Genomic DNA, 27193 nt, shown 5'->3' on the forward strand with positions numbered 1-27193 from the left:
CCGTCGCAGGACTGCAGGGCTCAGGTTATCTTGGTTCTGCAAGCACCCCAAGACCAATTCAGCCATTGTGGATGGCTCCCAATTATCATTTACCCTGAAATCCTCCACCATGCCAACGGACAAGGAGGGAAAGAAAGTTGCTTGCCTTGCTAAGAAAGTATATGCAGCAGCCGTGCTCGATCTCAATGTCACGAAATACAATGCTTGTATGGGGGCCTACCAACAGCATATAATGGAGCATCTTCTTCTATTCCTGGACAATCTCCCTGATGACAAGCGCTCGACTGCACTTGCACTGAGAAATGAGGCTCATGCCATAGGGAGACAGTAAATAACTTCGGCTCGACATTCTGCCAATTGAGCTGCCAACATGATGTCGGCTTCAGTCGTTCTGTGACAGCATGCATGCCTCCAATCCTTGGACCTTATTCCACATGCCAAAGTGGCCATAGAGGATTTTGACAACTCAGGGTTGTTTAATAAGGACACTGACAAGAAGTTAAATTATAACTACCAAACAACACCTGGGCCATGATAACTTCCAACTCCTGGGTCCTCAACACTGTCTGCAGGGGCTATGCCCTCGAGTTTGAAGAGCTCCCGATCACTGGAGCTGTTGTTGCTACCACCACCCCTCAGACACCCTACTCAACAAAGTACGCACCTTGTTGGGAAAGGGTGTGATTTCACTCTTGGATCCCTCTCAAGCTCGCTTTTTTTTCTCCGTATTTCATTGTGCCAAAGTCAGATGCAGGCTTAAGGCCCATCTTGACCTCCATTTTCTCAATGCCTATTTGATTTACCATTGATTCTGTATGGTAACTCTGGCCACTATTCTACCCTTGTTGAGCAGGACCACTGGTTTACGACTCTCGATCTCAAGAATGCTTATTTTCATATTGCGATCTGAGAGGAACACAGGAGGCTCCTGTCCTTCGCCATCGGGACCAACATGTACCACTACAATGTGCTTCCCTTCTGCCTCTCCATGGCATTGAGAGTTTTCACCAAGTGTATGGTTCCCATCGTCGCCTACCTGCACCAGCGAGGCATTCAAGTTTTTCCATACCTTGACAATTGGCTCTTTGCTGCCATATCCAAAGAAGAACTATGAAGAGATGTTGAGTTCACTTTGTCCTTCCTCAAGTCCCTCAGGCTCGTAGACAACTTGGCCAAGTCTCACGTCACCCCATCCAAGCAGATAAGGTTCATTGGGACTGTCCTCGATTGCAAAGACTCCATCACCTGTCTGCCATCCGACAGATTTCAGACTCTTTGTGCTGCAGTTCGAGATTGCTTCTCCCACAGGCGCGTCAGAGCACACACCATCCAGGTGGGACTGGGGCACATGGCCTCAACAACCTTCATCACCCCATGGGCAAGACTACAGCTTCGACCCCTCCAAGCTTGGTTCCTGTCAGTCTTCGATCCCATGGTCAACTCCCAGGGCAACTGACTCACGGTACCGAGGCCCGTCACCAAATCTCTGAACTTGATTCTGAGAATGTGTGCATTGGCATGCCCTTCGTACGTCCTCAGCCTCAGGTCTCCCTAACTATGGATGCATCCATGAATGGATGGAGGCCCACATATCCGGCCTCACTGTCCCACTGGAGAGGACATTTCACATCAATGTTCTCAAACTCCTCGCCATGGAAAAGGTGCTCCAGACTTTTGAAACATCTTTTCGAACCAAAGTAGTTCTTCTCTTGACCAACAACACCACACACATGTACTACCTGAACAAGCAGGGAGGGACACAATCCTGAACATTGCTGGAGCTCACCTTTCGCATCTGGCACTGGTGCATCCCCAGACAGATCCTTCTCCAGGCAATTTACCTTCCAGGAAAAGAAAACGAGTTGGCATACTGGCTCAGCAGACCCTCGGATTCGTGCCACAAATTGCAGCTTCATCACGAGATGGTCACTGACCTTTTCAGCATGTGAGGGATGCCTCGAATCGACTTGTTCGTCATACATCACAACAGCCACTGCACTCAGTTCTGTTCCCACATTTGAGCTCTGGGTTCTTGAGGAGATGCCTTCCTGTTTGAGTGGTCAGGAGAGACTCCTTCCCTCTCTTCTCACTCATCACAAGGATAGTAGCCAACATGAGAACAGATGGATCCGACACCATGGTCTTGGTTTGCTCCCTTCCTTCACCAGACACAGACAGAGTTTCTCCGCCTCGATCTCTATCCCGACCTTCTCACACTCCAAGGAGGTCAGGTTCACCACCCAGACATCGAGTCCTTTCCGCTAGTGGCTAGGACAATCCTTCCTTAGAGGCCCTCCTGGACTCAGTACGGATGGTCATCCTGGCTGCCCAGAAGCCTTCAACGATATGGTCTTATGCAGTCAAATGGAAGAAGTTCATGGACTTCCTTTCAACTAAGGACCTCTCTCCATCCCGTGTGTCAGTCCCGACGGTGCTTGAATTCCTGATGTCACTGGCCGATTCCGGACTGTGCCTTAATTCCATCAAGTGCTACCTTTCTGCAATTTGCTCTCACTACCATATGGAGGGTAGGCCTTCTTTCTTCAAAGATCCCTTGTGAAGAGTTTCCTGAAAGGCTTCAACAACCTCCCCCCCCCCCCTCATCCTCAGTACCAACATTGGCATGAACCTGGATCTTGTGCTTTCTTGCTTGGCATCCAAGCCCTTCGAACCTACAGACATGAGATTGCTGACCTGGAAAACAGCTTTCCTTGTGGCCATCACCTTTGCTTGCTGTGCGGGCAAACTTTGTGCTCTGCGGGTGGACCAGCCTTACCTATGTTAGGGACAAGGTGGTCCTCTGTAACAATATCAACTTCCTTTCGTAGGTGGTGCCAGCTTTCCACATGAACCAGGATATTATGTTGCTGACCTTGGCCCTGAAGCTGGCCTCAGATACCAAGCACCAGCTCCACACCTTGGATGTTCGGAGGGCATGGCCTTCTACCTGAACAGGATTTCGGGTTCAAGGCACTCTGTAAGACTTTTCCTTTGTTATTTGGAGCCTGAGAAGGGACCACCTGCGATTGCACAGAGGTTTTCCAAATGGGTGGCTGGTACCATCCACCTTTGCTACGAACTTTCAGGTAGAACTCTCCCTCCCAGGGTTCGAGCCCATTCAACTTGGGCGGTAGCTGCATCCTTCACTTTTCTAACTAGGATGCCTTTGAAGGATGTCTGCAAAGCTGCTGTCTGGTCCCAGCCACTGACATTCATCAAACACTATAGGCTGGACACCAGGGCTAGACAGGACACAGGTTTTGAGAGGGCAGTGTTACTGTCAGGTTTACACTGAAATTTGCATGCATTTCAAGTTTTGTGTGCACTGATATTGACATTACAGCATGTGATTTCTATGCCATTATTGTTGCTGTTTCATTCTTTTAATGCACTTGCACTCACATGAATGAACTGACAATTCTGCCTTTATGGTTTGGTTTGGTTTGGTTTAGTTTGTTTTTTGAGGCAAGCAAGAAGGGCAGCTGAGGTGGCTCCCACTCCTGGTGATTCTTTCCATGGCTCCATGCTATGGAATTCTGGGAAATGTAGTTCATGTGCATCCATTTAAAACAAAGGGGCTTGCCAACCACAGCAGCTCAAATCCACAGATGGCAAAACCATTGATAAGAAGGGCCCACTGTATTAGTTTTCGTTTCATAACCAAAATGTATAATTGTGCTTTGAGATCTTAGTATTGAAGTCTCTAAATGTCCCTATATAGGAATATGATGAGGAGTGGGCTAAGAAGATCCAGAGTGAAAAGTTCCGATGGCACAACTCCCAGTGGCTAGAAATGGTTGAAAGTCGGCAAATGGATGAAAATGAGCAGTACCTGTATGGGGACGATCCTATTGAACCCTATATCCATGAAGGGGACATATTAGAAAGACCTGATCTTTATTACAATGCTGGTAAGGCTGAGACAGATAATAGTATGTTTCCTATTGCACTGAAATCCACAGTGCCCTTAGTCTTCTAGACAGGTTCAATCTAAATAATCTCTACTCCATAGTGGGATGGCTTGCAGCTTGTTGGCATATGTTTGACGCCTTTATATTTTGAAACCCACTGTATATTAAATAGGAGTTTGATGTTTAAAGTGACTTGGAATGAGCTAGGATTTTTTTAAAAATAGTCTTTATTGCTGTTAAAATAAACAAATAAAATACAATTGTTCAGTCTTGTATGTCATAAGTCTTATATATGACATTTATGTCATTTTCCATCTGCTTATTTGATTACCCCATCACTGGGTACTCAGTCAAGGACCAGATCAGGTTAGGTGGGTGGGGAGGCGGTGTTGCCTTTATAAGAACACCCTTCCCTTAACCAGGAACCATGTCCGGAAAACGGACTTCATTGAGTGTATCTACCTGACCTTGAAGGCTAGGGACAGTCTGGGGATTCTGTTGGTCTACCTTCCACCCCGTGCGCTAACAGACTCCCTGGCCGAGCTGACATATCTGGTCTCGGAACTGGTGTTGGAGTCTCCCAGGCTTCTTGTCCTGGGAGACCTCAACATCCCTTTCGAGGTCAGTCAAGGTCCAACAGGTGTGGCTTGGGAATTCATGGCTACCATGACTGCCATGGGTCTGTCCCAATTGGTCTCAGGGCCCATGCATTGCGCTGGTAATACTCTCAATGTCGTCTTTAGTACGGACATGGATACTCCGTGGGCAGAGGTATCTAATATTTCTGCCCTATCATGGACGGACCATTTCCTGGTCGAGGCTAGACTCAAGGCATCTACCCAAATCCCTCCTGGGGGTGGAGGACCTATTAAGATGGTCCACCCTCGAAGGCTGATGGAACCCAAAAGGTTCCAAGAAGCCCTAGAAGGTTATATGGTTGGAACTGATGGCGATTCTGTTGATGCCCTGACTAACATCTGGGATAAAGATTTCTCTAGGGCTATACACAGTATTGCTCCCAAGCGTCCTTTCCGGCCTGCTTCCAATAAGCAACCCTGGTATACAGAAGATCTCAGGGAAAGGAAGCGGGCCATGCAACAACTAGAGTACAACTGGCGAAGACATCATCACTTAGTCAACAAGGCACTCCTTGAGTCTCTCTTGAAGGCTTACAGAGTGGCAATAAGTGCAGCTAAACATTTGTTTTATGCTGCACATATTGCGTCCGTGGAGTCACATCCGGCAGAGCTGTTCAGGGTAGTGAGGGAGCTGACTCAACTGCCCCCCTCCCTGAACCCTATTTTAGAGCCATCTAAAGCCTGCTGCGACAAATTTAACAAATTCTTCGCGGATAAAATCTCTTGGATAAGGACTGATCTTGACGCCAGTATTTCTTCAGAACCTATAAGAGAGGTGTCCAGAGCTTCCGTGGACTCTATTAAACTGGATCACTTTGAGTTTGTGAGTACCGAGGAAGTGGACAAGATTCTTGAAAGTGTTACGAAGACAACATGCTCCCTCAATCCCTGCCCTTCATGGCTGGCAGCTCAGGGGGGAACTGCGGTAACATCCATGCTGCACCGCATAATTAATACATCTTCTAGAGAGGGGCGATTTCCATCTAGCCTGAAATTAGCAGTAATTAAACCTCTGCTAAAAAAGCCCTCCTTAAACCCCCTGATACATAATAATTATCGGCCTGTGTCACTGCTGCCTTTTTTAGGAAAGGTGATCGAGAGAGCAGTTGCCTTCCAACTCCAAGCAATCTTGGATGAAACGGATTTTCTGGACCCATTTCAAACTAGTTTCCGGGTGGGCTATGGAATTGAGACTGCCATGGTCGCCTTAGTCGATGATCTCCATCTGGGCATGGACAGTGGAAGCATGTCCCTGTTAGTGCTTTTGGACATCTCAGCGGCTTTCAATACCATTGACCATGGTATCCTTCTGGAACGCCTGAGGGAGTTAGGTATCGGGGGCACTGCACTCCAGTGGTTCCGTTCCTAGCTCTCGGGCAGATTCCAGATGGTGCAGCTGGGGGACTCTTGCTCCGATAAGAGAACTTACATCTGGTGTCCCTCAAGGAGCTATCCTGCCTCCCATGCTATTCAACATTTACATGAAACCGCTGGGAGAGATCATCCAGAGACACGCGGCACGGTGTTATCAGTACGCTGATAATACCCAGATATGCTTCTCTGTGTCTCCGACTGATGCAGTGACTAGGGATGGCATCTCTCCTCTAAATGCCTGCTTGGAGTCGGTAATGGGCTGGATGAGGGAAAACAAACTCAGTTTGAATCCAGAGGAAACGGAAGTTCTAGTGATAGGTTCCCCGAGTCTGGGTGGTGAAATTTATCCACCTGTCCTGAATGGGGTCACGCTCCCCCTGAAGGACTCAGTTCGCAGCTGGGGAGTGCTTCTGGATTCGTCGCTCCAATTGACATCTCAAGTGGATGCAACGGTCAGAGGCGCTTGTTACCAACTTTGGCTGATACTCCAGCTGCGATCCTACCTGGACCAGAGGGACCTTGAAACTGTAGTACACGCTCTGGTAACCTTTCGATTGGATTTCTGTAATGAGCTCTACATGGGGCAACCCTTGTACCAAATCCGGAAGCTTCAATTAGTGCAGAACATGGCTGTGAGATTGGTCACTGGATGTTCCAGGGCAGACCACATAACACTTATCCTGAAAGATCTCCATTGGCTGCCTATTCGCTTCCGGGCCCAATACAAGGTGTTGGTAGGTACTTATAAAGCCCTAAATGGCTTGGGCCCAGGGTACTTGGAGGACCGCCTCTCCCCATATAATCCACCCCGCACACTCAGGTCAGCCAGGAAGAATTTGCTGAGGGTCACAACTGTGCAATATGCGGTGACCTCGCAAAGGGCCTTTTCCATTTCGGCCCCAAAATTATGGAACAACCTTCCCGATGAGCTCCGTTCCACCGCCTCCCTGGATCTTTTTAAAAAGAATCTTAAGACCTTTTTCTTTTGCCAAGCTTTCCCCCCATGAGATGTGACATCATGTCCTTTCCCCCTATTTTGTAATTGATTTTTGTAAAGTTTTATGGTTTCTCAACTCAGCTGGCTGTGTAATTGTTTTTAACATATTTTTAGATATTGTTTTTATTGCTATGTATGTACTTTGATGTTGGAATTTTAATCTGTATGCCGCTTTGATCATTACGGAAAAGCGGGATAAAAATAAAATTTATTATTATTATTATTATTATTATTATTATTAATATAAAATAAAAATATGTGTATTTTTTATTCATCCTTGCCAACAATTCTCTCTATTGCAGTATTTTCTTGAACTATTATATTTTTCCACTACCTTCATTTACTCTTCATATTTCTGAATATATTCTGACTAAGTATTTGTTTTACAATTTTCAACCAAATATTTATCTTTTCTTCTTTGTGGTCTCTGCGAATCACACAAATGGGTTTTATCTGCGCCTGCACAGTAAGCTCGGAAACTTCCAGAATCTCTGGGCAAAGTTTACTTTGCAACTTATTGCAACTTTTTGGTGGTAGCTCCACCCACACTATATATCCCCCACAACAGTCTTGCTGCTCTCCAGTTCCTTTTTTCCGCCACTCTAAGCAGTTCATGGAACTTTTGCTTGCCTACTGTTGACGAATTTGACCTAACGCTATTCAATTGACCACTGAGCTTTTACCTTTTCTGTTTTCATAGATGGACTGATAACACATGATGGAGCAGTGAGTCCTGATTTCTTCAATGATTACCATCTTCAGAATGGAGACCCCATGAATCAGCATCCTTTCTCTAGCAGGTAAACTGTTTCTAGAAAATGTTAGTTTATTGTATTTTCCTACTGGTTTTGTACCTGCCCAAGCATCAGTTTCATGGCACATTTGTATAGTTGCATTCTAAATTATTAGAGAGCATAGGATTTGGTGAAAAACTTACTGTACCAGTTGGACTCAGGATATGGTTACAGCACACAAGATATACAAACAGAACAGCCCAAAAGGGCCTGGCAGCGGAGATACCACACGGGACACAGAATACTGGAGTAAGAAATATTATTCTTTATTAAGTCAGATGTGCCTGACTTTGGACACCTGTTGTCCTTGAACGAAAAATAGAATTTGTTCTCCACTGCAGCCCTTGGAATCATGGCGTCTATGACTGGTTTTGAGATTACAGGTGCAGTGAGAAATCACATGGCTCATGATGTGTATACTGTATATACTCATCTATAAGTCAAAAAATTTATGCCAAAAAAATGGATCCCAAAATCCTGGATTGACATATACACGTGTCTATACAGTAATGTGGCTCAGAAAAATGGCAGCCGCAGCTCTTTCCAGGGAGTGGAGGTCGAGTGGCATGTCCTTTAGTCCAGGGAGACTGCCCTTAAAAGAAACACTGCCTTCCCTCCCTCCCTTGGTCCCCTGCCGGTATCTTTGCCTCGCCAGGGACGGAGTTGAAAGCTTCCCTGCTTCTCTCCTTAAAAAGAGACATCACCCTCTGTCCCTTTTCCTCTCCCTTCCCTTCAGACTCTGCAGCATGATCAGCTAGGATTAGGGAATAGTTTATTTCCCTTTCCAAACACGAGGAGATCAGAAAAAAAGCCAGATTCCCAGGCATTCTAAGATGTGGACATTCTTGTCTGTTCCTACAACATAAGCTGGCCTTGCACAACATGCTAGAGAAACTGCAGCTGCTTAAAGCCACATCATCATCATCATCATCATCATCATCATCATCATCATCATCATCATCATTATTATTTGTTACTGACCTCGATTAACTAATAAATGTCCACTTACTATTTTATACTTCTCTTAAACCTATAAAACACAAGTGTAGGCTGAATGTGGTAAATGTGGGCAGTGTTACAATCAAAGTCTCTGGAGACTGAAAATGTGTGATCTCTCAAGGGTTGCTGAACACATTTGTCATTTTAATGTCATTTTTTGTTAATTTTCCATGTTTTGCTTTTCCCCTCATGAGTATAGCATGCATATGGAAGAGTGGCCATTCCACCAGCATAGCAGTGTGTATCCGTGGCATGATTGATATATAGGACTATTCTCTCCATCAAACTAAACTTGATTCAGAAACAAAAAATATTCCTAGCAGACTTAGGTTGTCAGGAATGAGGCAAAAGCGCAGAATGAACTCAGGATTGCTAGAGAGGTTAAGAACAATAAAAATGGCTTTTTGGGGTATGTCCACAGCAAAAGGGAGAAGAAGGAAATGGTAGGGCCACTGTGTGGAGAAGATGGCAAAATGCTAACAGAGGACAGAGAAAATGGAAACAAGCAGTGACATTGTGGGGAAAGATAGGACCATAAATCAGCATTGTTATAGTTTAATATTATTAAGAAATTTATTTAAGACCAACGTTTTTCTGCAACATTGTTGATTCTATCTCATAAGCTAGAGAACTGATGGAACCATATGGTATTTGAAGTTGTGTGAAATAAAATTTAATGAAATCCAAAAAAATCCAATAATAATATCAAATAAAAGCTAATATATCATAGTGCAACAGTTTTATAACAGTAGAATTGCACAGAATCATCGTCAAGGATTGATGGATGGATATCCTAAACAGAGTCGGATGGATAGGCCTGCCAGAAGAGTTCCATCTTGACTGCCTTCTTAAAAGCATCCAAGGTGGTAATAAGACGGATCTCTTTCGGCAGGCCATTCCACAATTTAGGGGCAACGGCAGTGAAAGTTCTTTGGGAAGCCATAGCCAGTCTAGTCATTTGTATTTCCAATAGATTCTTCCCAGATTTTCTGAGAGTGCGGGTGGATTATGTAGGGAGAGGTGTTCCCGCAAGTAACTCGGGCCCAAGCCATGTAGGGCTTTAAAGGTAATAACCAACACCTTGTACTGTGCTCATTGGCAGCCAGTGAAGTGATTTTAATACAGGTGTTATGTGGTCAGACCTGGAAGTACCAGTGATCAGTCCGGCTGCCATATTTTGGATCAGTTGAAGCTTCCGAACTTGGCACAAGTGTAGCCCCATGTAAAACACATTACAGAAATCAAAGCCAGTGCATATTATTATTATTATTATTATTATTATTATTATTATTATTAACCTTTATTTATGAAGCGCTGTAAATTTACACAGCGCTGTACATACAATCTTTTTAGTTAGACGATTCCCTGCCCTCGGGCTTACAATCTAAAAAGACATGACACAGAAGGAGAAGGGAGTGGTGGAGGGAAAGGGTAAGAGGTCCAGCAGTTCCTCTCTACCTCCAAGGTAGATGGACTGGAGGGAGGGCTACCACTGCTTCAAGTTCTCTTCGGTCCAGATAGGGGGGGCAGCTGCCATATCAACCGAAGTTGATGGCCATCGCGTCAAATTGAGATGACAACTGTAAGGAGGAGTCCAGGAGTACTCCCAAGCTGCGAACTTTGTCCTTTAAGGAAGGTGTGACCCCGTCCAAAACAGGTTGACAAATTTCCCTGCCTGGGCCTGGGGTTCCTATCGCTAGTACCGTTTTCTCTGGATTTGGTCTGAGTTTGTTTTCCCTCATCCAGCCCATTACAGCATAACCGTCTGGGAGGGCCTGTACATTACTATCTTCCCCCAGCCAGGTTTCTGTAAAATATGCCAGGTCGGCCTTATCCTGTTCCAGCAAATCGTGGATTATATGAGTTTTGTTCCTGACCGACCTGGCATTGCACAGGAGCGAGGTAAGGGTCTGTGGTATGGTTAGGACTTCCCTCGGTTCTTTTGGGCTAACAGGATGAATGGAAGATGAGATTTCAGCCATCAATCTCGTCTTCCCTTATACTTCATTTTCACCTATATCTCCCATTGCCCCACAATTGCCACTCCCCGATCGAAATCAATAATCTCATAATATTCCCCATCCATTATGTCATTTCCCCAGCCATTTCCATCTTCTTCCATTAAGAGGCTGATTGATAACAATATCAGGATATGGAGGCTCAAAATAATATAGCTAATTCCCATCTAACCACAATGATGTTAAAACAATTTTTAAGGAGACCTAATATGATGTTATATACTTAATTAAGTCTTATATAAACTGTGGGCCAGTAGATATAAACAGAACTCCAAGTTATCTATTTAAGGAGTAAGAGGAACAGAGGCCTGATTTCAACTCAGTATTCACTGTGTCCAATTCCACTTGCGTCATAGTGAGCTATCAAATTCTATAATTCCAGCTGACAGTGTGTCCAGTTTAATCTTGATTAGTCTGGAAATTAACCAGCAAGATACAAGTATTTTGGCACAGTGCTAGGAGGTTTGAAAGGAAGAAAAACCAACACTTATGTCATTGCAAACAATCCCTCCTCCTCTATCTCCCTTTATGAGCCCATTAGAGCTCAAAGTAGTCTATCCCACCACCTTCCCGGGTTTCTTCAGTGGAAACAAGAGGGACAGAGCCTTGATGGTGAACACTCCCAGACTTTGGAACTCCTTCCCTAGGGAGGCTAGGATGGTTTGATGTCCTTCTGCTGGGCTCCAGAGCTGCAGTAGAGCACTCAAACCACTATGCCACACTGGCTCTCTAAACTATATTAAAATTATACACACAGGCTAAATGCAATTACATATACATAGTTTCATGTGGTTGAAGTGAAAATTTGGTAAAATTTGATGTTTTAAAATATTTATTTTTAAAAAATTAATTAAAAAATAAAACATTAAATTTAAAAACTGAAGCCTCTTCTTTCTCCTCCCATTAAGCTTCACACACAATCTCTTCAGCATTTTAAAGGGACACAGGGGAATACCTGAGCCCGTTTTCCCCCAAAGGCAGATGTTTAAGGAGCAGTGGTGTCACCCACACCCTTAGGGTGTCACCTGGTGTGGTCCACACCTCCAAGTGACACCGTTTCCAAGCTCTGGCAGATAAGGATCAATACAACTGCATGAATATTTGTACTTTCTTCAAGGGTCTGATGCTAAGAACTAGTATCACCACAGTGTGGGGATGTGGGTGTTTTCTGAGCTACACAAAGTCCTTCAACAGATCTTTTTGGTTGGAATGCAACTAGCTGAATTGGAAAACTGGTCCCAGTTTGTCTTCATTGTATCCTCATAAATTATACCAAGGTACTTTCTCCCTCCTTTGTGTGACATTTTCTGTTTCAGGGCTGATAAATATGAATTTTAGTCATTTGCAAACACAACAACATACAATTTTAACATCTCATTGTCAATAAGTATGTCCAAGGTCCAAAACACACTGCAGAAATAATCCAGCTTCAGACCACTTTAACTGCCCTGGCTCAATAGTAGGGAATCCTGGCAAACATATATAACTCCACCATTTTATTGTCACGTTTTTCAGCCTTTTCAAATATGTTTGTTTTCAAGAACTTGGATTTGGAGGCTGTTGGAAAGACAACTGCCTTCATACTAAACCTTTGTGAAGATAAAAGTGGTAGAGAGGTTATGCTATTGTAGCAAGTGCCTATAATGTGTTATTCCAAAATAAAATAAAAAGGCATCAAGCAAAATAGGCCAAGCATTTGGACCCCATTGTTTAATTAGTATTCCAGATTTTATGAGTTTTTCTTCATAAAGATGCGACTTTGTGCAAATTTGAGTAGGTCATACTGAACTCAGACGGATTTTGTTACTCTGTCTAATCTATGTGAGTCTTCACATTTTATGTATACACTTTCCATATGTGGAACATAATTGATTGGTCATTAGAAACATTAAGTGAAGAGCGGGGGGGGGGATTACTATATTATTACGTGAAATAAATGAGTATGGTTGCACTGGTCAATAAGCTCATACGCCCTATGCTATTTCTTTTTCACTATCTCTCCCCTCCCACTTTTTCTTACTTGATTCCCATGACCAGAAAGTGAATCTATAATTAGACACATGAGTTGTGTCTGAATGGTGAATGGATTAAGTTATGGGATTTCTTACATTAACTAGAAGAAACATAACCTGCAGTTACTCAGCTCAGGCAAGGGAAGGAGCATGCTTCTATTATTTTTGCTCCCATATTGCACAACTACACACAACTAAATAGCTCAAATGGCCAAAAGTTATTTTTAGAAAAATTGGCAATTTGGTATCAGAATCCTTATAATGAATAGAGATTTCAGCACTCATCATGTGGTATTAAAACATACCACGGTTATTTTTTTTATTCTGAGAAAGTCAATCCACCTTGCACTGGTTTATGTCTATTTTACAAATGTCAATTCAACTTTGTTTTATTTTCTATATAGTGTTGCAATTGATGGATTTGGCCAGCCTCTGGGTATCCCAAACCGCCCCACCACTGCTTATGGGTATCGACCAGATGATCCTTATTATTACAGCTTTGGATCACGATAAAACCTACAGCTTTGTAGGCTGCTGCATTAAACACTTATCTTCATATATTCTTGAACATCTGTAGCTGAATTTTGACTTTTTCTTAATAATGCATGATGCTACTGTTTTAAAGATCTGTGTGGTATACTCCCTTTGCTATCTGTTATTCTAAAGAAATGATCATCATTTACTTACTCTTACCCACATTTGTCTGTTGCAGTTTCTGCTAGATAGTGAAAATTGTTCACTGGAAAGTCAACACTGTTATTTATATTAAGAAACTAACTTAATTTTGATTAAAAGCAGATTATGTAATCAGTGGTATTGAATTCCCAGGCTCCCTAGGTTTTTCAACTAGGCTTGTGAATATGTTTATCTTTTTTAATGTCCTTAAAGATTAGATAACATGCTTAAATACAATGTCAGACCTCTCCTTTCTGTGATACTTCTTATGAACAGGGCATGTACTTGACACTGTTATTGTAAATAGTGAATTTTTCAGTTGCTGTTATTGCATAATTAATGTGTGTATGAATTTGTGACTTTTGCTGCTTGAAAACTTTGAAAGAAGTCGTAGGTATTGTGCTATTCTGTGTTGTTAGATATATGGGGAACAATATCAAAAGGGTGAAAATCAAAAAGGAGGGCAACTTGTAAAAGGTGCTAGGGAGAAGCATGCATTTGAATTTCAAATTTGTGCCTAACTACTCTAACCCAGGGGAAGTTTCTGTTGAATCTGGATGTTTTTTGTTTCTTCATGATACTTTATCATAAACTGTTCCAAAGTCCTTTCAAAGTTTGCCCCTTTGCTTATTTTCACATTCTTAGCATTGTACACATTAGTATTCTTTGCAAAAGATTATATAATTGGGCCAACTACATTTTGCAGTAAGACCACATGGTGAATACAATGTAGAAATTCCAAAATAGTGATGAGACTTGTGGCACCTGAAAAACTAATATTTTATGTGGCACTAGCTTTCATAAACTGCAAATGACTTCATTGTGTGTTTCAATGTAGAACAGTTTCAGGATGTATGGCACAATCCCCCTTTTTTAGTAATTGTGCCAGAAATGTACACTTGCACATTCTCTTTCCCCAGCCCCTTTCAAACCTGGGAACAAAGTAGCACTTGAAGAGTGTTTTTCATGGTCTCTGTGTGGCACACATTCTAGACCAGGGTGGGCAACTCTCCCCCCCCCCCCAAAAAAAAAACTTCCTGCTTTAAGAAAGGCCTCACCTAAACACCTAAAACAACCCAGGAGGCAAGGGGAGGAATTACACCCCAATCACTCCTAAGGTGTGGGGGCCATTTTTTTCTTTTCTTTTTTTTTAATGGGGTTTTGTGAGCGAGGTGGTGTGGGGACTGGGTGCCTAAAAGGTGGCCTTGGGGGAACCCCATCGGGCTGCTAGAGGCTCTTTCCACACCTCTACTCTAGACCTTAGAATCTGCTAGACCTCCTTAGTGCTAGGGATCTCTTGTACACGCTTCTGTGAATAGTCAGTGGAAACTCTTTTAAGGGGAGGAGGTTTCTCAGCAGTTCTTTGTTTACTATCAAGACTGAAAAGTACTGTAGGAAACTACTTTGTAAAAAAAAAAAAAGCTTTGAAAAGTTTCCTCCCTTTTAACAATTCCTTTAAAAGGCATTTTACTTAAGTTTTCATTTTCTTTAGCCTTCATTCTCTCCTTCCAAAAAAAAAAGGGGGGGGGGCAGGGAGATAGAATGTAATCTTAATGAGCCTCAATGTGCAGTGTCAGCATGGGAAAACTCCTGAAATACAGGTTCTGCAGTGAGCAAGAGGTGAGGCTGAAAGCGGGATGAGTTCCAAGGTCCTTTACAGATCTTTGCTCTATATTTCTATGATATTGTTGTTTTATGCCTACATTGCTTGAACTTCCTCCTCCTCCAGCTGCACCTCGGTTCTCTGGTCTTTTAGCCTCTTCAGATGCCTTGGATATCTTCTTTAAAGTTGGAGTTCGATCTCATTGCCACACAGCACAGCTTCTGAACTGTCTCTCCCTGCCTGGCCTGGCCTCAGCAGAAAAGGTTAGAAAGACAAAAGGATAGAGCAAAGGCTAAAGAACATTGTGTTTTTGTAGGCAGTTGCTAAGGTAGGAGAAAACAGATCATAAATATAATAGAAGAAATATTACAAGAAGTATTAAAGTCTTTAAGGCAAAGTAAAGGAGGACAAAAAGAAGAAACACAGCCTACTCAGACCTGAGGCAGGAAAAAACTGCGGGATGGTGGGGGTGCTCCCTCTGGTGGCGACTCCTTCAATTCTTTTTTTCTGCCTATTGAAGTGACAACAGGAATCAACAAATACAAGGATGCTTCCACCTCCACTGCTGGAAAATGAAGCCTTTAAGGGTACATGTCCTCTGGGAATAGGCACTGAGATGTCTTGAGGAAGTTCATTCAGTTCAATTTAATCCTCAAACTCATTGTAACGGCTTCCATGGATACAATCCAGAATATCCAGTGTACTATGTGCAATATGCAGAAGCAAATACAGGCATAACTCCAGACTTCAGGTACCAGTCTTGGCTCTACATGTCCTGTTTATCACATCATGTCTCATCTCTGTTTGCTGCCTCCAGTTTGCTGACCATCCCACCAAAAAAATCCAAGATATTTGAGTTCAGAAAAAGACAGTGCTCATGAAAGTATCAATGAAAGCAGTTTCATGAAGAGGAAACAGTGCAAACGAGACACCATATCTCCTGAATTTAAAGGTTCCAGCCCTTTTAGTACAGAAGTTTCAAAATCAACTATGGTATGTGATATTTCTGGCAATCAATCCTATGAACTCTCTCTTGGATGTCTTTAAACAGAGGCTGGATGGCCATCTGTCGGGTATGCTTTGATTGAGAGTTCCTGCATGGCAGGGTGTTGGACTTGATGGTCCTATAAGCTTCTATAATGATTCTATAAGCTTCTGCTTTGGTTAGATATAAAGAAGAGGAGGCAAACATGGGTTGTAGATATTATTGAAGTCAGTTCTACTGTAGCTGTTAGTCCCTGTAAGTCAAATCAATATAAATTGGCTTACCAAACAGTTGGTCTATTCTATTCTAATTTGGACAGACGGTTGGCTTTACCCAGTTACCTCCCAACCTCTGCCCATCCACTTCTCTATGAAATACATAAGATATGTTGTCTCAGAATCTATCTAGCTTGGAATATGTGAATTAATTTAATCAAAAAAGCAGTTCATTAATTGAGACAGAAAAAACAAGAGTGCAGCTTGTTAAATAAACAAAGTGTTGTTTCAGGCTTCAAATGGGTTCAGTGTCATCATAAATGGGCTCCAACTGGCAGTATACTACCAATGTTCCTTTCTAGGAACATGAATCCAGCTGAATCATCTGAAAAATCATCTGAAAAAGATCTCTTCTTCGTGGCATTTGTGACTCACACCTATGGGGTCATTCTGCACCTCCACAAAAATCTTCAGATGTTGTTTGGTGGTAAACCTGTGCGCACACACACACACATATTAGGCATGTGTTCCTGCTGAAATTCCATTCTTTTTCATCTGCCATCATGGTAGGATCAAAGAACTGAAGAGGTAGACTCCCACAACATCCCTGTTGGGTCCTTGCACTATTTTTCTTGTTCCCTTGATGACAGTTTGGCTATTTTCTCCAGCCCTTTTGCCTTCCAGAATACTATCTCCTTCCCACACATAACTCAGTTTAAAGCCCTCCTGATCAAATTCTTGAGACTATTGGCAAAAAAATTTCTGCCAACTGGCGTGAGATGCAACCCATCCCTTGCCAGAAGTCCCTCCTCATGGAACCACAGCCCATGATCAACTAATCCAAATCATTCTTGACGACTCCATCTATGCAGCCAGTTGTTTACATCTGCTATTTATCTCTCCCTTCCTGGACCATGCCCTTCAACTGGCAGAAGAAATGAGATGACAACCTGTGTATTCATTTCTTTCAGCTGCCTACCCAGAGTCTCGTAATCCCTTCTGATATTCTGATGGCAGTGTCCTGCAGTATCATTGGTTTCCACATGGACCAAAAGAAAGGGGTACTGGTCAGTAGGCTTGACCAGTCTTGTCAGCCTCTCTGTCACATCACAGATCTTTGCCCCAGGGAGACAACACACCTCTCGAGACATCTTGTCAGGCCCACAAATCACTACTTCTATAACCTGCAGCAAGGAGTCCCGTCCCCCCCCCCCCCCCCGCCCCCTCTGAGGTTTAGCAGCAACTGTTACCTCTGATGGAACTCTCAGGATCCCCTGCTCTGTCACTGAAGTCTGTCCATGCTGTTCTTCCTTGATAAGAAAAAGAGCTTCAAATTGATTCTGTAGCTGCAAGCTCCCAGAATGATCCCTGGTTTCCCTACTTCTCTGTGTGACATTCCTCCAGCTGTCTGCCGCCTATGTATGTGAAGTGACCTTATTCTCTCCATCAACTTCCTCTGTGTGATCCCCATCCAAGGACAGTTCATTCTGTTCTGTCCAGGAAAACCTCTTGCACCCTTGCAGATCCTTGCAGAAAAGCTAGTAAAATGTGGGCACCTCCTCACTGTGGACAGCAGTGATGAGTGGGGTGCTACAGGGTTCTGTCCTGGAGCCAGTGTTATTTAATATCTTTATGTTGAACTTTGATGATGGAAGAGAGGACACGCTTATCAAATTTGCAAATGACACTAAATTGGGAGACTTAATTCAAGATGACCTGAATAAACTGGAAAGCTGGGCCAAAGCTAACAAAATGATATTCAACAGGAAGGGTTGATAATACCCTAAAGGCCAGGATCAAAATTCAAAATCATCTCAATAGAATAGAAAGCTGGGCCAAAACTAACAAAATGAATTTCAACCGAGTGAAACGTGGGATACTGCACTTGGGCAATACAAATGAAACATACAGATAAAGGATGGGTGACACCTGGGTTAATGGCAATACATGCGAAAGGGATCTAGGAGTCTCAGTGGACCACAAGCTGAATGTGAGTCAGCAATGTGATGTGGCAACTAAGAAAGCCAATGCAATTATTGGCTGCACCAATAGGAGTATGTTGTCTAGAGACTGAGGAAAGTATTAGTACCAGGGAGCCCTGGTGGTGTAGTGGTTAAAAGCTGGTACTGCAGCCACAACATCGGATGTTTGATCCTAGAGGAGGGCTCCAAGATCAACTCAGCCTTCCATCCTTTCATAGGTTGAAAAATAAGTACAGTCAGCCCTTCTTATACATGGATTTTTTATACATGGATTCAAGCATCCATGGCTTGAAAATGTTAAGAACATGTATAAATTTCAAGTACCAAACCTTGATTTTCCATTTTTTTTATAAGGGACACTATTTTGTTAAGTCATTATATTTTATGGGACTTGAGCATCCACAGATGATGTTGTTATCCACGGGGGATCTTGGAACCAAACCCCAGCGTTTAACAAGGGTCCAGTGTACTTAGCTTCTTGGGGGCAATTGTCCTACAGTGTGAAGTCAAAGGCTTTCATGGCCAGCATGCAATTGTCTTCTAGATTGTAAACTGCTTAGGGAATACTAGTTTACTCATAAGCAGTAGAGAAATGTCCTTGCTCTATTCTACATTGGTCAGACCTCATCTGGAATACTGCATCGTTTCGGGCACCACAATTCAAGAAGGATACTGAGAAGATGGAGCGTGCCCAGAGGAGGGCCCCCAAAATGGAGAAATGCCCCATGTTGAGTCTGTTTAACCTGGAGAGGCAGCAGCCACCTTTAAACATCTGAAGGGGTCTCCTATTGCAGAGAGCGCGAGCTTGTTTTCTGCCGCTCCAGGGACTAGGGCGCCCGCCCCGGAGAAGGACGGGCAAAGGCCAGGAAGACGGCGCTGCCACGCTCAGCCCCTGGCCCTCCGAAGGGCGGGCGGGCGAGCGAGCGAGCGAGCAACCACCGCCGGCGATGGGGAGCGGAGGGACGGAGGGAGGGCCAGGCTGACTCCAGGGCCCCGGCGAGGAAGGGGGCTCCCCTGCAGAGGGCGGCCTTTCCTGTGCCGCTGCCTGACTGTCTCTGCGCCACACAGGAAGCGGAAGTGTCCTCCAGAGCGACTCTATCTATGGTATGCCGAGGCCGGAAGTTGGTCTCCGGACTTCCGTTTGTTGCGCAAGCGTCTGTTGAGGCGACGAGAGCCACGTCCGGAGCTGCTCGGTCCCGCCGCCCTCGTCCCCGGGGCCGCAGGTGAGGCGCGCGAGGCCGGGAGGGGACCCGGGCGGACGGAGCCCCGCTGGCGGCCGAGGGCGGGGAGGGCTGCGCCTCCTTGGCCGCGCTTCTTCTGGCCCCGGTTAGGGCTGCTTGGCTGGAGAATAGTCTCCGTTCGACACTGATTTAGAGAATACGCAGCAAAGGTCAAAGTGGGAGAGCGGAGGGTGAAGCTCCGCTTAGACAGGCTAATTTAGTCCAGAAAACTCGTCCTGCTTAAAGCCAGAAGAGTCCCGTGGCACCTTCTGCATTAACTGACCCATCGCGACAGAAGTGGTTGTGGCCCAGAGCCCCGCCGGATGTCTGTCTTACCCTGGGCAGAGGCAGCAGAAGCCCTGCAGTTGCCTCTCGCACTTCGGGGCCTTCTGGCTCCCCCTTCCCCCCGAGTTTGCCTGTCTGTCTGTCTGTCTGTCTGTGCCCTGCCAGCTGCCCAGGTTTGCCGCGGGTGGGAGGTACTAAAGCAAATGACAGTACAGTACTTGTCCATAGGGAAACATAAGGGAACATTTGCCCATAGGGAAACATAGGGGAATACTTGTCCATGGGGAAACATTGGGGAAGTAATGTTTCTCTGTCAGCAAGTATTCCCCTATGTATTCCCCTATGTTTCCCTATGGGCAAGTATGGTTTCTCTATGGGCAAGTCCTGTCAGTTCTTTTAGTGCATCCTGCCAGGGGTCACTCACTGTGCCTCGGAGGGAGGGAGGGAGGGAGAGAGGGGGGGACTTCGGTGCTGCATCCTGTCAGGGACCAGAATGGCACCAGAAGAGAAAAGTCTGGGCGTCTTCTCATATTTAGAAATAAGAGGGAAATGTGGTTTTCCCAGGTTGCTTTTTTCTCAAGTGCATTAAAGCAGTTGGAAGCAGCCACCATGGGGCCATAGCTGCTATAACACAAGACTTTCAGAGGATGATGAGCAGCAGCTTCAGTTGGGACAGACAAAGGCAAGGGACTGTCATTTGTAATTGAGCTGTTTCTGTGTATTTCTTGCGTCAAGGAGAAAAGATAAACTTGTGTTGCCTGTTGAGACAGACCGAGGCTAAAGGAACAAATCCACAAGTGATTGCTTACATTGGCTATTTCAGAAGCAAATGAACACAATGGAGCTCTTTATTCCCTAACAGGAGTATTGTTTCAGTAGAAAAATATATTTTGATAAAAGAGTTTATTATTAATCCACTTCTCTGGTTCTTTTCCTTGCCTCCTTTGTATAGGATTTTAAAAGGGTCCAGTTCTTTTCATATATTTATTTATAAAAGAAACCGGAGGAGAGCCAACCAAGCCTCCCATGAGAGGAGCAGCCAGTGAGAATGCTCACTTCCATGTCCTCACCAAGGCTGTCTCTGTACTGCAGAATTAAGTCAGTTTATTGCTGCTTTAACTGCCTTGGCTCTATGCTATGGAATTCTGGGATTTGTAGTTTTGTGAGGCTCTCTATCAGAGTCACACTGTCATGCCACAACAAACTACAAATCCCAGGATTCCATAGGCTGGAACCATGACAGTTAAAGCAGTGTCAAACTGCATTAATTCTGCAGTGTGACAGCAGCCTAAGTGGATGTGTGCGGGTGATGGGACAAAGAGAAAGCTCTCTAACAAAGACCATAAGATTTGGGCAAGCTCATGTGGGAATCTTTCAGATAGTTGTCACCTAAGCCATATGAAGCTTTGCAGGTCATAGCCAGCACAGGTATACCTCAGTTAATAAAGTAGATGTTTTCCTGAGCATTACTTTTTAACAGTAACTTTGGTAGCAGGGGAAAGAAAAGTCCCTACACCCCAAAAGAAAAAAAGCAGTTCAATAAGTTTCAGTGAATCGTATGCCTCCCAGGACACTTTTTTCCTTCACCAGCCCTCACCTTTCTTACAGTTTCCATTTTAATGTCCAAACTTATAGATCTGTGGTCAATCACTCTTTTTTTTTTTAATAGATTGGTGCAGGGTGGTAAGGCAGGTTTATACTGTTGCACTGGAGGCTGCTGTTTATCTTTCTTGTTGTAGAAGGGCACACACAGCTATGGTAGGCGTAAAATAGTAGAATAAAATTCCACCTGAAAATCTGTGTTTCTTCAGCTGTCCTTCATCACTTTTCAGCCAGTGCTGCTAAAATACTTCCAGTTAGATGGTGGATGAGAGGGGAATGGGTGCTGAGCAAAAAGACTTTGCAAAAAAGAGTTTCTTTGCCAGAGGCTTTGTGAACTGAGATATGCTTGTATTTTAAAATGTGTCCAGAAACAGACCAGTAGCCAGTGAAGCTGTTTCTACAAGAGAGTTATAATGAGCCCACGTCAGCAGTCTAGCCACAGCATTTTGTGCTGACTGAATTTTCCAAATAGTTTCTAAAGGCAGCCTGATATAGTGTGTATTAAGTAAGCCAATAAAATGTAATCAAGGAACATAGTTAAGGAAGCAGGTTGGTTTTTTGTTATTATTATTATATTTTATATAGCGCTGTAGATTTACACAGCACTGTACATACAGACAATAAAATTGATAAAAATGAAACCTGCCAATGGTTTACATTCTACAAAATACATATAAAACAATACATAGTAATACAAGATAGAATTAGATAAAATAAGGAGGCAACAGATTGAGAACATCAGAGATCAAATGAAATAAAATATCAGGTAACAATCGGATAAAAGTCACACAATGCCTGGGAATGCTTCCCTGAACAATATAGTCTTCAACTCAGTTTTGAAACTGGTTAAAGAAGTGATGACCCTTGCTTGTGGGGGGAGGAGGTTCCAGGAGTGAGGGTTAGCAAGTGAAAAGGGACGAATCTGGGATGGGGCAGAGAAAATCCTAGGCTGAGATGGCAGACCTTGACTACTAGAATGGAGGGTACGAGTGGGAATGTGAGGAGAAAGAAGTTCAGATAAATAAGGAGAGTCCAGCAGGCTTAAAAGAAACTCGGGTACTTTGTCCTCTCTAAAGAAGTAAGGAAGCAAGCAAAGTAATCTTAACTTACTAGCATATCTACAAATAACTCTGGAAGCGACTGGAAACCATGTTCTTTGAAGAGAGACTTAGGGAGCTGGATATGTTTAGCCTGGAGAAAAGACAGTTAAGAGGTGATATAATAGCCCTGTTTAAGTATTTGAAGGGTGTCATATTGAGGCTAGAGCAAGCTTGTTTTCTGCTGCTACAGATAATAGGACCCGAAACAATGGATGCAAGCTATAGGAAAAGAGATTCTACCTAAACATTAGATGGAACTTACAGTACTTACAGCAACACACTGCCTTGGAGAGTAGTGGAGTCTCCTTCTTTGGAGGATATTTTTCAGTAGAGACTCAATGGCCATCTTTCACAGAGAGTGCTTTGATTGTGTCTTCCTGCATGACAAAGGGGTTGGACAGAATGGCCCTGAGGGATCTCTTCAAACTGATTCTGTAATCTGTGAAGATGTTGTCATGGCCAGATTTAAGATTTCCAGGAACTGGTACAAAAGGTAGACTGCCCTTAACTATACAAATGCCACCTGGCCACCACTAAATCTTGGGCATTCAGGCTCAGCCAGGGTGACCAGATGCCCTCTTTTTCCCAGACATGTCCTACACTTCAGCCTTCGAGGGGGGGCAGGAAAATTCCAAAATGCCCTCCATTTCCAGGGCCTTAGCCACAGAGCCACCTCTCCCAATGAGGCTGCACCCAGGAGGGGAGGGAGAGGGTGAACAGGGAAGGGATGGAGGTGAGCGAGAAAAGCAAGGTGACAGAGGAGGAGGAGGAGGCAGAAGGCCAGCTGGGCCCCATGAGCGAGGGAAGTGAGATGCCGAGGAAGGTGGGATGAGGAGGAAGAGCAGCAAGCGGGGCTGGTTGGGATAGAAGGAAGGGCCTGATGGACCCCTGCCCATGGCCCCAGCCATTCTTCGCCCCTCCATGCCTTGGAGTCACCCAGGAAAGGCACCCCCTCTCGAAGAACATTATTTTTTTTATATCCTACTTTTTTTGAAGCCATGCATTTTGCAGTGCCTTGTACTCCTTTCTGGTTATGACATCTGGTCACCCTGGGCTCAGGGTAGAGTCCAGGAGTACACCCAGACTACAAATTTGAAATTTTAAAGGGAATCTGATCCTGCCCACCCCAGGCCATTTGCCTTTCAATTGACCAGGAGGAACACTTCTGTCTTCTTGTCAGGATTGGTTAATTCTGTTGTGTTTAAATGTTAATGTTAAGATTCTGATTAATTTAGATGTCCAGATGAATACCTTCTATACTGGACTATAAGTCGAGAAATTTGTGCCCAGAAATTGACCCAAAAACCCTGGTTCGACTTATACACAGGCTGAGGAGAGAGGTAAGGAATAGCACTCGCCCCTCAAGCCTCTTTTCCAACCCAGCTATCTTCCTAAGTTTTACCCTTGTTTTATCCAGAGGTTATGTCAGAATCCATAATTTTGGCCCCAAAACCCAACGTCAAGTTGTATATGAGGTCGACTTATACTTGGGTATATACAGTAAAATTTAATGATTTAATACAGTGCTCATAAGGTTTTGAATAATCTAGATCCTCAGGTGACTAAGAGAATTGAATGGAGGATTCGTGTTTTGTTGCTGATTTGTATATGTTTACGTTCATGATCATATTTATTGGTTATATTCTGGTAATAATAATAATAATAATAATAATAATAATAATAGTTTACATTTTCGCGCCTCTCCAAGATGTATCAAGGCGGGATTACAGTCCGCTAAAATACATACATCAATACTTAAAATACATAAAAAAGCACATCAATAAAATTGATAACAATCTTAAAAATTAACTCTTCATTAAGTGGCCATGCAATAGAGTTATATAATGATCAGAGGGTGTTTCTTACATAAGGTCAGGTGGGTAAGCTGATCCGTCTTAAGTGCCTTCTTAAATGCCTCCAAGGAGTTAATGAGACAGATCTCTTCCAGAAGACCATTCCACAATTTCGGAGCGGCTGCTGTGATGGCTTTCTGAAAGGTTGATATAAGCCTGGTTGATTGGTGTTCTAGCACATTCTTGCCAATTATTCTGAGAGTGTGGGGCGGATTGTGTAGGGAGAGGTGTTCCCGCAAGTAACTTGGCCCAAGCCAGGGTTATTGCACCAGGAAGCTAATCTGCAGCCGGTGAAGAGATTTTAAAACAGGTGTTATGTGGTCAAACCTGGACGAACCAATGACCAATCTAGCTGCTGCATTTTGAATTCCACATTGAGCAGGCTTACATCCTATTTGCCTATAAATCTAAATATTCTCACATTGGCAGGTTACAGACGGGCAAAAAGGGATGTACTCATGACGTCATGAAGGTAGAGCCTTCAGACGGGCTTTACCTGAATGCCGCCATGAACACACCCCCCGCACGCCCCAAGCGGGAAGAAGCGGCATTAAAAAGGTGCTGCTTTTTTCCGCTTCTTTTCTGTTTGATGCGTACCTGCGCAGCTCCGTCTGTAAGCCCCTGCACCGATACGTCAGAATTGCTACGCCGCAAATATAAGTTGCCGGTTTAAAAGCTCCGTGTCAGCTGCGTCGCATAGTGGTTTGCAGTCAAGCTTTAATTGCAACGTCCGCTGCCATGGAGCTGTGGAAGCTGAGGCACAGCTGTGGCGCATTTTAAGCCTCGTAACCCTAACCCTAGAGCCACTTGTGCGCATGCGTTGCTAGAACCGCGGGAAGTTGTAACTTTTGCCGGCGGATGTTTTGGTTGTAGAAAGTGAAAAGGGAAAGTTTGGGATTTAAAGTGACCCCCTACACACATTCCTGCGCCATTCTCACCTGGGAAAGGGCACAGTTCGGCTGCTCCTGGCACAGCTGTGTGGCGGCTCCCCTTTGCCACCAGGCAGGATGGCTCAGCCATCCACCAGCACCCCGAAAAAAGGCAGGGGGACGTCTTGGTCTCATACTGAGACGGCTGACCTCATAGCTATATGGTCCCAGCCAAACATTTTGCAAAAACTGGAGCAGTCCTACCTGAATGCTGACACATATCGATAAGGGGAAGAAGCCATGAGAGCTGCTGCAATGGCACACCAGAATTGCTACGCCGCTACTTTAAGTTGCCCATTTAAAAGCTCCGTCGCATAGTGAGTTGGGGTCTTGGAACATGCGCAGTTTGTAGTCAGGCACAGCTGCGGCGCATTTTAAGCCTCGTAACCCTAACCCTAACCCTAGAGCAACATGTACGCATGCGCTGCTTGGAAAGTTTGGACTTTAAAGTGCACCCCTACACACATTCCTCTGCCATTTTCACCTAACAATAAAAAACGCTAAAACTGTAAATATTGACATATGTACAAGGGAGGTGAGGGGAGATGGCAGGGGGACAGCTGTGGCTGCGCATTGCAGATTCAGCAGGAGCGCGGGGACCAAAGGAGAGGAGGCATCTATGATGCTGCTGACACTGGCAAAGTGCAAGCGGACAAGGATGCCAACACCAGCTGATCACCAGCTTGCAGGAGACCACCATTGTTTTAAAGGGGCTTGGGCACTTTAAATGTGCCCATAGGCTTTCTGCCGCCGCTGCTTAGCCCTGCGCAGCTGCGCATTCGCCAGCCGGCAAAGGAAAAAAAAAAGAGACCCCGGAGCTTGAATGTGCCCAAGACCTTTTGATGCCCTCTAAACTTGCCCCCAAAGGCAAAGGGCAACTACAGGGGGCCTGGGCCTGGGATCAAGGGGCAGGGAGCACTGACAAGGCACTAGGTCCCATGATGTCCCATAAAGACATCATTTCGCCTCCCAGGACATGTGTTCCCTCCCAGCCCTATCTACTCTATTCTACCCTTCCTGTTCTCTCCTCCCACCATGCCTGGCTCACTGGTCCCCAAACCAGCAATGTCCAAACTCTATCCTTCCAGGCGTTTGGACTTCATCTCCCAGAATCCCCAGCCACCTTGCCCTGTGGTCTGGGATTCTGGGAGATGAAGTCCAAACACCTGGAAGGACAGAGTTTGGACATTGCTACCTCACACCACTCCTGCCTAGCTTTAAAGTCACAGGGAAAAAGTTTAAAGGGGCTTGGGCGCTTTAAATGCGCAGACAGGCTTTCTGCCGCCGCTGTTTAGCGCTGCAGCTGCGAAGCTGCGCACTTCTCATGCGGCAAAAGAAAAAAAAGCCGCGGTTTGGGCCGCCCGTGAGGAAGCTGCCTCTCTTTTTGCAGCGTCCTCCGAGGCGGCGGTATGGAAACTCCGGGTCCGAAACGGACCCAGGTGAGGCGTCTTCATTGCCCCCCGTGTGGAAGCTCCAACACCTGAAGCACGCCCCCGGGGTGGGCCGTCTGGAAGCTCCGCATTCAGCTGAATACACCTCCAAGACGTCCTCCCCTGCCCGTCTGTAACCCGCCATTGTCTCTTTCCCAGGGTTGCCTGTCCTTTTAACCCTGTAATACCAGGGTTAAAAGGACAGGCAACTGTCTGGCCTTGAAGCTTCCAGAGAAATCTCTACTCTCTACTCTCCATATATCTTAACCATCCCAAGGAATGTATGCAATTAACACCTATCAGAAACTTTGATAACACATCCCATCATCCAGTAAATTAAGTACTGTAATATTGAAATACAAGTAAACATACCATATCTCTGAACATTATGATAGGAAATCTGAGTGACTCAGCTCCTGACACAAGTTTGCACATACCTTATTCCTATACTCTACTGATTATACTAAGTTACAGTCAGTACTTTATAGGAATATTGCAAGGCCTCAAAGATGGCAGCCATAAATGCTTGTCCTGTAACAGTAGATCATCTACAAAAATGACCAAAGCTGTC

At 44.5% G+C, this 27193-nt stretch overlaps 2 protein-coding genes and 1 long non-coding RNA gene across 8 annotated transcripts in view; 2 read left to right on the plus strand and 1 right to left on the minus strand.

Moving 5' to 3' along the window:
• The window catches only part of KIFAP3 (kinesin associated protein 3), a 173428-nt gene extending 159397 nt beyond the window's left edge, over positions 1-14031 (plus strand). For 5 of the 6 annotated variants that reach the window (XM_042461751.1, XM_042461753.1, XM_042461749.1 and 2 more), the window contains 3 exons: positions 3722-3911; positions 7621-7720; positions 13148-14031. In XM_042461751.1, the coding sequence (XP_042317685.1) occupies positions 3722-3911; positions 7621-7720; positions 13148-13256 (399 nt within the window). In that variant the 3' untranslated portion in view covers positions 13257-14031. Of the gene's footprint in view, positions 1-3721; positions 3912-7620; positions 7725-13147 lie in introns of those variants that run through there. The other variant, XM_042461752.1, reaches the window with a different exon arrangement.
• LOC121927826 overlaps positions 1-19290 on the minus strand; it is a 29667-nt gene extending 10377 nt beyond the window's left edge. Inside the window, exons 1-2 of the long non-coding RNA XR_006103343.1 lie at positions 18877-19290; positions 17472-17527 (exon numbers count right to left, since the gene is read on the minus strand). This is a non-coding gene — a long non-coding RNA (uncharacterized LOC121927826). The remainder of the gene's footprint in view (positions 1-17471; positions 17528-18876) is intronic.
• A 27-nt stretch (positions 19291-19317) lies between these two features.
• The window catches only part of SCYL3 (SCY1 like pseudokinase 3), a 95317-nt gene continuing 87441 nt past the window's right edge, over positions 19318-27193 (plus strand). The window contains exon 1 of the mRNA XM_042461754.1: positions 19318-19426. The gene's annotated coding sequence lies outside the window, so the exon portion shown is untranslated. The remainder of the gene's footprint in view (positions 19427-27193) is intronic.

Source organism: Sceloporus undulatus, chromosome 4 (genome assembly GCF_019175285.1).
Source record: "Sceloporus undulatus isolate JIND9_A2432 ecotype Alabama chromosome 4, SceUnd_v1.1, whole genome shotgun sequence".
Classification (NCBI taxonomy): Eukaryota; Metazoa; Chordata; class Lepidosauria; order Squamata; family Phrynosomatidae; genus Sceloporus; species Sceloporus undulatus.